The sequence below is a fragment of the Haemaphysalis longicornis genome, unplaced genomic scaffold (assembly GCF_048455015.1).
Source record: "Haemaphysalis longicornis isolate Haplotype H1 unplaced genomic scaffold, Haemaphysalis longicornis Haplotype H1 scaffold_5, whole genome shotgun sequence".
In the NCBI taxonomy this organism is placed as follows: Eukaryota; Metazoa; Arthropoda; class Arachnida; order Ixodida; family Ixodidae; genus Haemaphysalis; species Haemaphysalis longicornis.
In genome coordinates this window covers 163,828,556-163,844,452 of record NW_027526385.1, presented here as the reverse complement: position 1 = coordinate 163,844,452, position 15,897 = coordinate 163,828,556, and the positions used below count along the sequence as shown (strand labels likewise).

Genomic DNA, 15,897 nt, shown 5'->3' with positions numbered 1-15,897 from the left:
GAAAAATACTGTTTGCAGCCTTACTCCGATGTCAAACCACAAAAAGAAGAAAATAAGTTGCACCTCCTGTAGTGCTTCGGGTTGCCTTCGTTTTTTTAGTGTAGCCTAAAACAAGTTATTAACACTAAAATTAAGGAATTGTGCGTGCTTTTTTTCCCCTAATGCTATTCAGTTCTGTGGCATGCAGAGAGGCTTCAAAACACAAACCTTTTCTTGGCCAGCTGTCTTCAGCTGACATTTGGGCATTGGCAGTGGGAGCACATCTTGCTGTGCAATGTGTGTGCTCTATTGTGGCTACGAAGAAACGGCGAACGACAGAAGACTTTATGGTAGAGCAAAATACAAAAATTTGAGGGCAAGAAAAGCACTCAAGGAAACCAACGACAGTAATGTTGGAAATCTTTTGGAAAGTCTTCGTCCTGCAGTACTGAACATGAAAGGGCTGTAAATGATGTATGCGTGTGTTGATAGTAATTTGTAAAATTTTAGTGAAACAAAGTTGGCGTTAAGAGAAGCAGGCCAATTAGTGCTAGCCTGCCCTTAGTAATTAAAGTATAAAAAGGGAGTACGTGTAGAGCTCTCACAAAAGCGATTGATTTCTTTAGCTGTTCATTTAACCATTTTCAATTTGGACCACTCCAGCCTTCGGGCAGACTGGTAAGCTACACTAGCAGGGATTTATACACACCCCCTAACAACCCCCCCTCCCCACCCCCAGAAGGACTTCGACACCCCCCCCCCAAAAGATTCCACAACCACAAGCACCTTGCCTAGGGATTTATACAACACCCCCCCCCTCCCCAAAATCGAAATTCTGCATAAACCCCTGTACACTAGGACGCTTCCTGTGGAAGTGATCAAGTTCAAGCAGATACGTCACCGCACGGCAACGGTGAGCCTTCAGTTGGTGTCACATCAGCAAAAAGCTTTCCACGCTAATCTCGCGGTGAGGTGTAGAGATCCAGCTTCTACTAGAGCCTGTGGATGCAGAAATTGAATGCTGCGTGCATATGAATATTGGCTGTGCGTAGCTAAGCGCCGGCAAGAAAGCATAAAATATCTAAGACAAAATACAAGTTTGCTTCATTAAAAAGACTGCTTTATCTATATTACATGGTACTACCAACTTCATCGCAAACTTGAAACAGGTGATTGAGATATGCAAGGAAAACGTATGAAGTAATGGGGACACCCACCTCCCTTTTCTAGCAACTTCTGTGTGACATGGCGGAATAGTGTTTGTTGGCGGCCCCCGACCACAGCGCCATCGCCAAGAGACATGTCTGGGTTATTGCAGTGGGGCCTTTAGTTGCCTTTGGTCGTGCCACTCGAATGCACATGTTCTGTTAAAACAGAGTTTTTAGTGCTCACCCATATTGCGTATATCACGTCACTGTAGCGCGAGATTTGAAAGTTCATCGGCATTTCTTGTGGTTTTTTTTTGGTTAAAAAGTATCTCGTGTCTGGAAATGAGTGGTCACTAAAGGCTAGTTTTTCGAATTAAACAAAGTTGTAATTTTTAATCGTGGCCCCTCTAACCGCTATAGCGTGCTTTGTGACGCTGTAGTAGAAAACTATCCTCAAAGGCAAGTTGTAAGGGATACCAAAACCTCATATGATGCCAAGGCATCAAATATCGTCATAACTCATAAATATCCTTAGGATATCCTTGGGATATTTATCCTCCTAAATAGCCTCATAACCTCATAAACTATCCTCAAAGGAAAGTTGTAAGGGATGCCAAGCCCTGATATGATGCCAAGGCATCAAATATCGTCATAACTCATAAATATCCGTAGGATATCCTTAGGATATCCTCTTAAATAGTCTCATAACCTCATAAACTATCCTCAAAAGCAAGTTGTAAGGGATGCCAAGCCCTGATATGATGCCAAGGCATCAAATATCGTCATAACTCATAAATATCCGTAGGATATCCTTAGAATATTTATCCTCTTAAATAGCCTCATAACCTCGTAAACTATCCTCAAAGGCAAGTTGTAAGGGATGCCAAGGCCTCAATGATGATAAATAAATATCATGCAAGACCACAGTAAATACAAGCAGCACCTTGTTTTATTGGCACGCATTGTAAGGTTCAACAGCCCCTGTGCGTAGTTCCGCTGGGGGCATCATCGTCTTGAAAGTGGTGGAACAATGATAGCGAAATTGGGGAGCGCACTCGATAAAAACACCAAAATTGGCCTCGACAGCCTGACGACACATTGAGGTTATGATAGGGTTGGTCTCCTTCATAGCGAATCCGTGTCCTCGCGTTCAACGTGGAATTTCCTGGAAAAAGAAATGTATGAAAATGCGTTCACAGTTTCTTCGGAAAAATCATTCGTCAGGTTTTGTTTGTTAAACAGCAGACACTATTCGCTGTCAGCTTTCAGCTGCATAGCTGGCTACCACTCTCCAATTCTGGGGAATCACAATTTACAAGATTTTTAACAGCGCATGTCTGGGTCTACATAGAAAAGGGTGCATTTAGTCACTATAATAGTATTGTTACGGTGCAGAGGGTTTATTTACAGCCGTAAATAGGAATAAGAGGGTTGAAGGAGGCGGCCACCGATCCTGCGGTCAGTGCGAGTGCAGTTCGTCCTCCACTTCCTCTTCTGCTCCACCCTTTGACGCATACCCCGCTTGGGGATTGGTTGCGACCAGTTTAACGCTGTACAGTTTCGAGCGTGACAGTATTGTAAATTAAGGTTTTTGATAAAGTGTTTAGCAAAAAGCGAGGTACATGATGTTTCAATATTAATAACCGCAAAAAAATAAACGCCCCCCCCCCCTTTTTTCCCCCTAACATAACATTAAAAAGGTGTTTTAGAAACTAATTGGGGAATAAGCCTTGGCACTCACGTTCCGGCTTAAGCCATGTATTGAGGCTTTGCCGTCGCATTTTAATTTGGTAACGTCGAGGGCCTAGTGCTGCGAGTTGTCAGGAAAACCTACCAAAGCAGCGGATTTCTACGAGTTCACTCGAGCCCCTCATACTGCAGAATGGGAGAAGCCTTCTGTTGGCATTCTTAAGGTCGCTCCTTAGAGGGGCGGCACAAACTGAGGGCTAGGAAAATAACCAACAAATTTTGCCAAGCATATTATTATTCCAGAAAAAGCTGTCAGCGAACAGGCTAAATTAATACTACTTTATATTTTATATAAAGTAGTATTTTATAGCATTCTCCGCTCCATTCCTGCTTCGACCACCTGGCGATCTTTAAACGTGCACGGAAACCTCGACTCACGGGCGTTTTAGTTTTTTGCCTCCATCAGAAAAGCAGCCACCGTGGGCGAGATCGAACCCGCGTCCTCGGGCTCAGCAGCATTTGGAAGCACGCCACGCGGAAGAGTAAAGTGCTCGCGCAGTGTCCCGCCTACCGCTCTTCGTGCTCCGTGTGCAGGGGCGTCGGGGGACAGACGTTGACGCGGGGCGGCTCGGAGTGCTGTCGGCTGAACTCGCGCACCAGCGCCGGCCGGGGCACCACGGGGTAGGGCAGCGCCACGTCCAGCAGCGGAAGGTTCTCACGCGGGCACCGGTCGTCCGTCTCCTCCGCGCCGCCCGCACGACCGCCTTCCGTCCGCGCCTCATCGCCGGCCTCTTTCTTCTCCCCTGGGAAACAACACAGATGGGACGTTCACACGTGTCGCTAATTTTATTTTCTGCAGAGGTGCCGTGTAATGAAACTTCACTTATCTCCCCGAGATGCTAAAGGTGTAAGCCGACAGGCTGCGTGAATTCTTGCACTGACTCAAAGTACTATTTGCTAATGACTGCTGCCGCCATCTTGTTCTTGACCTCAGGATTTTTATCTGCGGAGATCTTTTCACTTAAAGCACCGTGGCCAACAGTTCTTTTACCGTTTTCTCTTCTCTTCTTGGTGCCCTGCGCCTCCACGTGGCGTAGCTTCTCGACGGACTTCAGGAGAGGCTTTGGCGTCCTGCAGCGGAAGGCAAATGAACGCGGCTAAAATGAAAAGTACTTGCCTCCTACGCGGCTTATGCGCGGCAAAAGTGATGCGAGAGATTTGCTCCCAGTAGAATTCCTTCATTCCGTTTTTTAGAGTTCAGAAGACCAAGGGACGTAGCCCATGTGGTAAAACGCGAACAGGGCAAGACAAACCATGCAGCCCTCGGTCTAACGGTGACGATGGTCGAACGCTAAGCGTTCTCCCAAGCAGCAGAAATTGCCAAGCCCAAGCATGGCAAAACATCAGTGGCCAATGTGTCCGAGCTTGGCAATACCTCGGCCGCCAATATTGGCTGGTGTTTGGGAAAGGTGACAAGCCAACAATTGGCCAAGCCCTGGAAGGCCAATATTGGACAACGCTTGGCAAAGTACCTTGCCATGATAATGCCAATTGGTGGACCCCACGCTATTTTCATGCACATTTTTGGCTTTGTGGCCAGTCCTTATGGCCAATGCTTATTTTACGAGTTGCCTCGCGGCCCGATTTCTGCTTTATACATGCCAGTATGGGCCTCGTGCACTGCAGTTTCAAATAAACATGTGGCGCCACCTGGGAGCGGCGGCGGAATTTTTTCTTAAGAAAAAAATAAACATATACAGCAGTTCGCTACGCGGCTTAGTTTAAGCAACAACCGTAAAATAAGTATACAACAATTACCACGTTTTTTTTAAATTCACAATTGTTATAATAATAGAAATATTACGCTGACGAGTTGTGCGGGAATACAAGCCGAAATAATTTAGAAAGCGCCCCTTCTCCAATAAAATCAGACGACAGTACACGGATCAGCTGCCTGCGACGCCGACGTTCCCGAAGCACATGGTACCCGAAAAGAAATAAAAAGAACAGATCCATAAATGCATTTGCGTATGTGCACGCTACTGGCCGTAAGACCGCTGCAAAAAAAAAATGCCGTGTATCCAGTGCATATTTTTGTAGCGCCTCAATTAGCCTTTGGTGTGCACGCATCAGAAAATACATGGAGCAACCCACGGATATGCATGCTTGAATTGTACGTAGTCATACCAGCAAAATATGAAGCTTTAAAATGAAAACAGAAACGTAAATATTCACGCTACACTGCGACACAACCATAAACAGATGGACACACACCAGCCACAATTCGGAGACTCGCATCTACACTTTTATTTAAAGGACTCTCAAATATCTCAAACATGTACAACTTGTAGTTTGCGTTTGAAAAACGAGTTGAAGTGGGGCTTGTTGCGCAAAATATTTTTGCTGACAAAGATAACTTGCAGCGTAGTCACACAAACATCACGTACAACTGTCAGCTTTGAAACAATCTCCATTATTCAAAATGGTCTTATTTTATCAAGGTCACTCCGAATGCGAGAGGAATCATTCGTGCACAATTAAAGCTCCTGTTGTGCGATCTACCATATCTGTGCCTGTGTCTATGTCGAGCGATAAACAAGGTAAATAAACGTTCAGAGGCTTTCATGAAAGCCTCGTCTCGCGCATCTACGTCCAAAATTATTCGCATATTAAGTATGCATATATAAACCTATGAAAGCACTTCAAAAAGCATTGTAATATTTTTATGAGCGCATCCAACGAACTCATCGTAGTTTCAGCAGTTTGAGGTAGAGTTTACTCAATCAGTTGGCATTTTCAAATACCTGCCTCTACAAACCTGAATCTTCGGGCTCTTGAAGCCGCTTATCCTTGGTGTCGCAATTTATACACACAAACCTTTCGCCGCGATTTCACACACACAACACATCAAATCACTTCCTGACATGTACAAGGCACAGGGGAGTGTACACACGGGAGAAATTCGCTTCTGCAAGCACCATGAAGTCGCGTAGTCGGTCTTCTCCTCACAATAAGCTTTCCGCCAACTGCTTGGTTATGCCAGCAGTTCTAACCCAGCCGTTCTGATCTACGGCTAAATAAATCAAATCCACCAAAGCCACCAAAGCGACCACAGCAACGAAGGCGTTGCTGGCGTCGTTTGGACGTTATGCCGTTATTTCATGCTGTTCGGGGGCCGGCGGCCCCACAAAAAATTTTCCACTGGTGGAGCCAGCGATCACACCCTCCCTCACACATACATTATCGCTTCCGGGAGGCGATGCACACACAGACGCACACTCCTGCACTCCTCTCGTTCTCTTGGCAACATCGCGGGCTCCCGTCTTTTTATTTTTATCTTTTATTTGGGCGGCGCTGCTGGTGTTCAGTGGAAGCCGTTGCGAAATGACAGCGTGACCGCGCGCTGCGCGGAGACAAAACCGCGCTTGTTTAAAACTTTTTTTTTTTTTGTGTGATGCATCGCTTTCCTGTCGCCTTTGCGAACCATATACCATATTCTATTTAATAAAGTACCGTTTGGCTGTTCGTATCGCATGGCAACAGAATAGCGGTCATTCCTTCTTTCTCTTCTAATAATCGTACTGCGCGGAATACTATCCTCCGGACGTCGTTTGCTCACGGACTTCAGAAATTATGCCTCCGTTGTCCGCAAGATGGCGCTGAACACAGCGCATCAGTGGCGCCACCATACAAGCGCACGAGGCCCATACAGGAAATTATTAAACGGGTGCGCATTATTTATTTAATGCGCACTCGTTAAATAATTTCCTGTACAATGGCATGTATAAAACAGAAATGGGACCGCGAGGCACAATAAGCAAACTGCATCAACTTTGCGAACCAATTATACATACGTGACTTGCCAAAAACAATGAAGCAACACACCGGGTCTCTCTGAGTAGCTTTTTTATTATTCTCATCAAATATACGAGAAACCTCGCTTAACAGTGGCAAGAATACGAACACAAACATGAAAGCAAACACAAATAACAGTCGAGAAAAAATTTTAAAAAGCGCTGCTCATGAAGCGCGAACCGATTATCATTCGTTTAACTGCTTGAGATGCCTACAAAACAGAAGCATTCAGGTAAATGAAAACAGGACCCTCATTCCCGGTAATTCGCCGACCTGCCAAGACGACAATTGTTTTTGAACAGCACTATTGTAGAATAGCCCAGCTTGGAAAGCTTGTCACTGCTGCATCCGCCACTTGTCCACGGGAAACACCTGTGCGTCGTAGCGCCTGTAATAAGTAAAAAAAAAAAAATAGTTCACTATAATGCTAAATTCACGCTGGTTACTAAATACAGCACCTATACAAGCCTTACCACATATCCGTGTGAAAATATTCAGCCTAACGTTCTAGCTTGTTAACACTCGCTATGAAACATAAAACGTACTGCACTATTCATTTTTCAATACTGCGTTTTACGGTGGCAGTTACTTGGCTCGTTCTTGAGAAAACAGTCCGGAATTTCACCGAAAATGGGCTTCACTCTTATTGCAGTAGCGCAAAGTAATATAAAAAGTCCAATAGACAAAGCGACACGCCAGCGGTTCCGTGAAATTTTGTTGTGCCTTCGCTCACTTCTGCCCCGTCAGACGCGGAATTCAGACGCGAAAGGAACCGACGGAGAAGCCCAGCGGTAGTGTAATTACTTTGTCGCTCGACAATACCTTTACGTTGCTCAAGAAAATAATGAAACGAAAGCTTCATTAATAGGTAGAGTTTAATTAAGCCAGCGTAATACATCCGCAACTCTTATACTGCACACGAGTCTTGCTTCAACGCATGCTGAACGTCGTGAACCTGCAGTGGGAGCACGGCTGCTTATTCGGAAAACACAAAGCCGGAAAAAGGATAGCTAGAACTGGCGTCACACAATTGGAAGCACATGTATGTGACCACTTTTTTCTTCGCAAGAACCAACAACACTAAGCAGCACTCGCGAGCGCCAGTTATAAACGACAGCTGAAGTTTTGGCGGGAACGAGCGCGAGCACTCCCGCACCGCGAAAAAATGAAATGGTGACTTACGTTTTCAGCGGCGGCCGTAGCAGGCAAACGATGTTATTACACCAGTCAGGTATACTTCACACAGCCACCGAAACCAAAACGCACCCCACAGACACGTACAGGATTACTACCCCAGTTTCAATGCCACAAAAGAGACGGAGCCGTCGGTGCAACGCGCCCGTGCACCGGCCCCGCCGCGGGTTCAAAGAACGCGCAAAGGCACAACGCTGAAGTAGATCGACGTTCACCGTTGCGTTAGGACACACAAATGACCAATTCCTACTGAACGTTTAACACTCTCTCTCACGCTGTTTTGAATAAGCTGCACTTTAGTTTAAGTACGCTTTGTTTCGTGGCACGGTGCTGTGGCTCTTTAGGTAACTACTTTTTGCTGCGTTTTGGCCTGTGCACCGCGCTCTAACCGTTTGGGGAACCGCCGCACTCTACCGCGGGCAACGACCGCAGTGCTGCCCTCGAGTGGTGCTGCTTGCGCGCCGGGTGCGCATGTACACACGCAAAATAACGCACACGAGTGCTCTACAGTGAGACTTCATGTAACAATATGCAAAAACAGGCAAGGCTGTCGGCATTTACACCTGCCAATACTTTTTATTTAAATGTGCTACTTGACACAAGCTTGAAAATGATTTGGAACTACTTTTTTTGTTGTGCGCTGCGCGTGAAAACAAATTCAAAAACACGCAAACTTCAGTAATATTTTGAGTGAACTTGAGTGGTCATTCAACTAACAAGAACATGCCAAGACGTGCGGAAAGGCACTCATAAATACCTGCGTCACATATAGGCTACTACTCTTCATAAAATTTAATGATAAAAAATTACGTCTGAATGAGCGCGCTGTCCAGTGTGATTTTTTGCGCACCGGCCAATACGTGTCCTCAAGGCCGGTCGTATAGCGCTCGTTGTCCACGAATGGCTTTTGCGTACAGGCCGGCGTCTGGCCAAGCTATCGGCTGTCCAGTGTGTTTTTTTGCGCACCGGCCAATGTGTGTCCTCAAGGCCGGTCGTATAGCGCTCGTTGTCCACGAATGGCTTTTGCGTACAGGCCGGCGTCTGGCCAAGCTATCGGAAGCCAAAGGGAAGCCAAGAGGCGTCCAATGATTGGCTATCGGCCAATGCTGCTTGGGCTCGTGTTGTGTTGTCCAATCCCACACTGCGGCAGGTGCTACTCTGGAGCATGGGCGTCGACAGGGGGGTGTAAAAGGGGCACTTGCCCCAACACCCGCACCCCGAGCCACATCGGCCTAATTGCCCCTTCCCCTTCAATACAATGGGTTTTGCTCCCTCAAGACAAAATCCTGACGACGCTCATGCTCCGAATGTATGCACAAAATTTCTAGAATAACCGCAGAACCTGTTTGGGTTCGCAGCACCTGCACGCTTAACGTTTGGGTTTGGGGTGTACACGGCGTGAATCGGTTCCTGCTGCTTGGTGAGTACACAATGAGTACACTTTCGAGTGAGTACACAGTGGGTACAGTATACGTACACTTTCGAGTTGGTCCCTGTTCAAGGTTTTAAACCTCAAAATGGGACGTTAGGCCTACGTCCTGAACCTCAGAATACGACGTTAGGTATAGCATCATGCGGCTAACAGCCTCACGGCATGCAAGGTAACGTCATCGTACGTCGACCTGTGGGTAACGGCTGTCGACGTCCACATTACAGCATGAAGTTAGGCCTATATACGTCGGGACGTCGTACGCCTGCCTGATCCTCCCTCTGTTCCACACCAACCTTTAGCGGGGGGGTCTAACGGAGCTCTCACAGAGCCTCGCAGGGAAGCGTTTTAATTTTTCTATACTCCCCCCGATCATCATTATCGTCAGAGAAAGTTGGCTTTTCCGCAGTGCGTTTTTGCGTACCGACACCATCAGTAGCCCCGGACACATGAACTCGACGAGGGAAGGTCGAGTCGACTCGCGGGTTTACCTTTCCTCGACCCCTCCAGCGTTTATGTGAACTACAACCGGAGGGGTTCCTAGAAAAAGGAGCTGTTCAGCTCCTCAGGGCCCACCGATTCAGCCCGACGAGAGGGTCAACATACCCCCTGCCTTCGGGTCAAACGAATTCGCCCCGACGGCCTTTCTACTCGGGTGTAGGGCAATATGGTCCCAAGAGGAAACGCGGACAAAGTGGTCCCTTGTCAATCCTTCGACTTCGTGAAAAGTCGTCGATATCTGTAGCGATTACTTTAAGTGATGAAAATAGCGGGGTCTTGCGAATGTTTTAGCGTTATTTTTGAAGATTCAAGGCGTAATATGAAGCTGCAGCAAGATAGGAAGACATTCATCATGCACATACTGCGTGTCCTCAAACGGGTGTAGGTCACATGGCGTTTCGTCATCGGCCAATTTATTACAGGTCATTTGGTCACATGGGATCGTTTACATAGAGTGTACGCATAACCCTGACCTCCCACCCTTTCCTTCCCCCCTCCCCCTCCATGAGCTGTGGGAGAACCTGATCACCAGCGACCACCTGGACGTCCAGCAACTACTGGCATCTAGGGCGTCGGTCGCCCGGTCGTCACTTGGATTCCCGGACTAGGGAACCACTCCTACTTTATAAGGCTCATTAAAGTTTCATACTACTACTACTACTACTACCATAGAAAACTTAGTCATGGGAAGCGAAAACAAATTAGGTTCTTATTTGCTGTTTATTTTTATTTGCTATGTTTTCAGAAGTCAGGATATACCCATCAGTGACCAATGAGCCGCGATCCGACGTCGCACGTATTCGGTTACGCCCTGCTGGCATGTACTATTGCCGTGGAAATTTTTTTTCTTCTTTTAATAGCCGCTATCGCAGTCTTGTTAATGCGAACACCTATCATAAATGAAACGAACGCGGAATGCCTCATGATTGCACTTCGAGACACCTTTATTAGTCAAAATTGTAACTTCCGTCTAGCGAACTTCTCTTTGCCTGCAACCTCAATTCAGCGTCTATTTGTTAACGTTGATGCAACTGTTGGAATATCCGTTGTGCAAAAGCGCAGCACCACCTATGTTGGTGACTAATAAGTCGAAGTCAGAATCAAGAGCAAAATCGTGCACAAAAATGGCCCCTTTTTTATACAACGCAGACCTTTGTCACGCTAAAGTAAAATGAGCTTTCCTTCAAACGAGGATGAAAGAAATCGCCCGGCACTAAACAGGGCGGCAGGGGGATTAATCCATATTCCTCTTCCAGGACGCTTACTCTGAAAATATAATTTTTTCTATCTGGATTATTGAACCAAAAATTTCTTCTAGCTAGAAATAGGTAGAATTTCTAGCTATAAATTCAGTTAACAGCTCATTTCTAGCTGGCTTGAGATTTTGTTCCGGCTGACAGCTATTACTTCCAGCTTGCATTTGCCAGTCCAGCTGGAATGAAAAAAATCCTGCAAGCTGGAAATAATCATCTCTAACTAGACTAAAAAAATTTCTAGTTAGAAGCTGTTGATTCCTGCTAGAATCTGTAAATCTAAACAGGAATGAAGCTCGAATTTATGATTTCTTGCTAGAAATGCTCTTTCCATTTTCACGGGGTACTAGCTAGCACCCCCCTCTGCGACCTCACCTGCCTCGCTTCCCCCTACCCTCTCTTGCTGGGGCCCGGCCTAGACCCGCAGTGTTCGAACAAGGCCTTCAAGGCAGTGGAGGCTTCCTTCCCCTTTCAGCCTCCCTCACACAGAGTAACAGGCCAGGACCCATACAATCAGGCCGACCTCTCTGTGTTTTCGCCCCACTCAGTCTCTCTCTCTCTCTCTCTCTCTTGCTGGACCTTTCTTCGCTCCCGTCTTCACATCAACAAGCCTATGGCAAAACGCCATGCGACGAACGGGCCGCATCCCAGCAAGTCGGCTATAGCACGAAAAAATAAAACGAATAAAAGAATAAATACAAGGAAACATGCCATTATTTCCCAGCTAATTTGGGCGGACTGATTAACCGCGATAATTGCACCACAACATGTCTCCCATGCTTCCAACTGGCTTGGCACCATATTGTCACGTGGATACCGGTCTAGCCGCGGTCCCCTGCTTGCGGTGTGTGCGATCGCCGTGCAGTGTGCAATGCCCAGTGAGGGATACGTGCCGTGCTTCTTGGCCAGCCAGTTGTTGGAAGACGACGGCGTAAATGTGTGGGTCCTGCACTCGCGTGCCAGACAGGTTCAGCCATCTTCGCCGAGGCTCGCCGTCAGAACACCCTTGGTGCCTGTACTCTTCGGTGTAGCGCTACGCCTAATAAATACGTATATCGCCATCATGCTGTCTACACCTCTGTCTACTAAGACGCAACAATATTGTCCGGGTTTCCACGGGACCAAATTGTCCGGGACCATATTGTCCGGATCCCTTTCGATTCACCCTGCCCGCTTATACAAGGATATGAGTCGGGTCGAAGAAAGCCGTTTTTCTCTGCTCAACTCTCCCACGTGAAGTCGATCTATACGAGTCTAGTGAGGGGCTGAAAGCTTCGCTTTAACAACAACAAACGTTACCAGGACACCTAAGCATTTCTGATGCGGTGATTGCGAAAGCATGAGTGTCCAATTTGCAGATAACGCGCACATGTCATCCCATTATCGCCACCGTCGTTTACCTTTCGTGTCTTTTTCTTCATTCGCTAACAATTGTTCAGCCCACAATTGGCATCGTCAATCAAAGATGACATTCGCCGGGGACATACTTAGCTACTCGCCCGTTCCTAATTGCGCAACTATGTAGCAAGCTCGTGTGATTTTACGCCACGTGGCATGCCGCACCCTGTCCATTTCATCCACAAGCCACGCACAGGGCCTTCGAATGTCGCTAAGCGCGCAAAGCGTATTTATAAGCGTATTAAGTCCGAAAAATCGCGGTAACGACTCGTGTCACGTTCACAATACCAGCAGTACAGGACACCTTATTGCGCCTCGCGTAGCAGCGGCCGGCTGCGGTAATGCGGCGCATGGGGGGGAACTTCCGTTGTCATTCTGAAGTTGTACAAGAGTATAGTGCTTTAGCACTAAAACCACCAAAGAACGCCCCCAAGAAGGCCTGGGAGGGAAGCGTGCGAGGTTCGCCATATTTCAAGGGTGCGTGTGTGTAGGGTATACGTGGGGGGGCGGTCAGCGTAACTTGCCTCGGGGAGCCGTGCTTTCTTCGTTCCGCTTGCGGAGTCCGGGTCCCCGATGGTGCGTCCAAGCCGGCCCCTTCAACCAAGGGCTCTTCGTCGGAACTCTGCACCTTGTACTGTATTTTTCGGCCCCGTGCTTCTGCGTACACAGGGTCGTTGAAAGCGCACGAAATTAGACTCTCTCAAAGGCTACCATCAATAACTAAATGCAACTTTGTTCAATCTACAAGAAGTATACCTCTCGTAACTAGCTCAACGCCATTCCTGTTGTGCAAGAAGTTTTTTAAACTGAAAAACAGGAGAAATATTTAAAATCTTTCAAATTTCGGGCTGCAGTGATGCAATATGGATAAGCATTAAAAGCACGGCTATCGGCGTGTTAAACTTCACGTTGGAATGAAGTGATACGATCAAACGGGAACCAGATGTCCCTTATTGTTTAGGTCGGTAGTCGCCAATCACACAAATAAGATTTTGTGACGTCACAAAGAAATTGCCGGAAAGTGACTGGGGAGTCGCCACTGCATCGTCTGCTTCCCTTAAAGGGACACTGAAGTGAATTTGTCAAGCTCCCGTTTTTGCTTGCACTGCGTAGACTGGCTCAAATTAGCGCACTTTTCATCGTTTATCCGGTTGACAAATCGGTAATTATTTTACAAAGCGCGAAAGAAGAAAAACTACCATGCGCGGTTTGCGGCGGCCGCACCAACTAAAGCTGTGACGTTGGGAGGAGGGAGCACCGTGATTGGACGTTGCCCAAGGTTAGCAATCAAACAAGTTTCGGTTTCGGTTCCGTAAAACACAACCGATGGCGTTGTTGGATGGGCATTCTCAATATCTCAGTAATCATCGTACCGCGCTTCTGCCATGTTGTCGGCTGTAAAATGCGTAAGATAGGCCTCCCAGGACAGCTTGGAATCGTAGCATTCACTAGCCGAGGCCTACGCAGGGCATGAACGCCCTCCGCGTCCCCGCGGACGCTCAAATGCCATGCGCTTTCCCCCTATATTTGGAGCTTGCCTCACTCATGCCTGTATCGTAAAAAGCGTGTTCGCACCAGGCCAAGGGTCTGTTGATTCTGGCCTGTGCCCACTGCCCGCAAGCAGTCGGTGCTTATGGCAACAGCACGCCAACGAGAACTCGCTAGCGCGCCGGTGCCAGCCTGCGCGTGTTCTGTGAACTACTTCGTGGAGCAATGAACGTTGCGGTCCAAAAAAAGGTGAACTCAGTATAGAAAACATCGGCGGAAAACGAAAAAGTTAACTTATAAAAAATAAAAGCACGCACCTGCGGGGATTGGAACTCGCGACTTGCCAAACACTTGCAATAATTACCCAGCGATCTAAACCACTCGTCCACAGGGCGGGCTCTGCGAACCTTGGTAATATAAGGTATATATTGTATAACCAGTTTACACTTTTATTTAGTTTTGGCATTTCAAGCCGCTTAGGTGACTATTTGTTGTTTTGCGCTCGTGCAGTAAGCATCCCCCAAGTTTCCACAATATGTCACGTCTAGCAATTGCATTTCTTAGACAGAAAAGCGTTCGCAGATGCGTAGTCGAGCTGCTGACCGCTGTGCTTGTTCGCCCAGCGCAAAAAAGTGCTTCGCGCACCCTAGTTTTAAGCTGTACGGTAAAAATATCAGTTGATTTTATTTCCTTAGTACCTATATTGACTTCGCTGACTCTTCTCCCGCCTTCAAGAGGCCTTATATTTTCCTACTGGCGTACCAGTCAGCGAAGCGTCGCATGTGCGCTTGTGCAGCGCATGTGTGAAGCGACCTTGACTTGGAGCTAGATACAGTGTACAAACTAACCAAGTAAAGAAAGGCACATTCTTCCATTCACAAACGTGTCCCGGCTTCGTTTCAACTGAGCGAACGAATTGCGACGACCCTTCGGCGGCCGGCGGACGAAACGCTGGGCCGACTGAAGCCCGTACTACATGGAGCGATTTCGCCTGCGAATTTGCTGATGCGGCGCCGCTCGTGCGGCAAAACCACCTTTTTTCGTTGCTGCGGCAAAGTGCCAAACATTGGAAGCGGTCGAGCAAACGCCGCTCGTGCGGCGTGTGTGGCGTAGAGGGGCCTTGGGCCGGACCTGCGGCCAATAGGAGCACAGCTCGGCACCACTTGCACGCTTGGAAACCAGATGGCGTTGCTTGTATGAGCGCGACAAAAGCACGGGCACACCAAAACGTTTGTCTTCTCTGCTGTGTGTGCGTATATTAATAAAGAATTGGCGATTCTTATATAAAACTGCAAATAAACTTATATTTACCGCAAACCAGGCAGAAACAACTTGCCAAGAGAGTAAAATAAAACCACCCTTGTTAAAATCACAACAACCTTTGCTGGTGGCAAACTTAAAGGGACACTGAAGTGATATGTAAACATTGCGGGATTACTAGCGCTAATTGTAGTCCGGAGTCCCCAGGCCATGTTTCGACCACTCTAGGCGCGTTTACGCGATTTTATTTAGTAGAAAAACTAATTCGAAAACGCTGTCCTCCTCTCTTTACGCTCGCCCATTTTCTGTGGCGTTGTCGTGTGACGTCAGGAGGGGATGAGCTGGCAATTGGCTGCGCCACGGCTGCGCTACTGCACGGCTCCCCGGCCGACAGAGCCAGTCGGCCCAGCGTTTCGTCCGCCGGCCGCCGGCGGGTCGTCGCAATCAAGGAGGTTAAAAAAAATTGCTTGGTCGCAATTCGTTCGCTTAGTTGAAACGAAGCCAGGACACGTTTGTGAATGGAAGAATGTGCCTTTCTTTACTTGGTTTGTTTGTACACTGTATCTAGCTCCAAGTCAAGGTCGCTTCACACAAGCGCTGCACATGCGACGCTTCGCTGACTGGTACGCCAGTAGGAAAATATAAGGCCTCTTGAAGGCGGGAGAAGAGTCAGCGAAGTCAATATAGGTACTAAGCAAATAAA

The 15,897-nt window shown here is 47.5% G+C and overlaps 1 protein-coding gene across 1 annotated transcript in view; it reads right to left on the bottom strand.

The window, feature by feature from the left end:
* Nucleotides 1–2,078: 2,078 nt before the first annotated feature.
* Nucleotides 2,079–15,897, bottom strand: part of LOC144139987 (transmembrane channel-like protein 1) — a 105,523-nt gene continuing 91,704 nt past the window's right edge. The window contains exons 21-24 of the mRNA XM_077672203.1: nt 12,971–13,103; nt 3,868–3,947; nt 3,388–3,619; nt 2,079–2,292 (exon numbers count right to left, since the gene is read on the bottom strand). Of these exons, the coding sequence (XP_077528329.1) occupies nt 2,253–2,292; nt 3,388–3,619; nt 3,868–3,947; nt 12,971–13,103 (485 nt within the window). The 3' untranslated portion in view covers nt 2,079–2,252. The remainder of the gene's footprint in view (nt 2,293–3,387; nt 3,620–3,867; nt 3,948–12,970; nt 13,104–15,897) is intronic.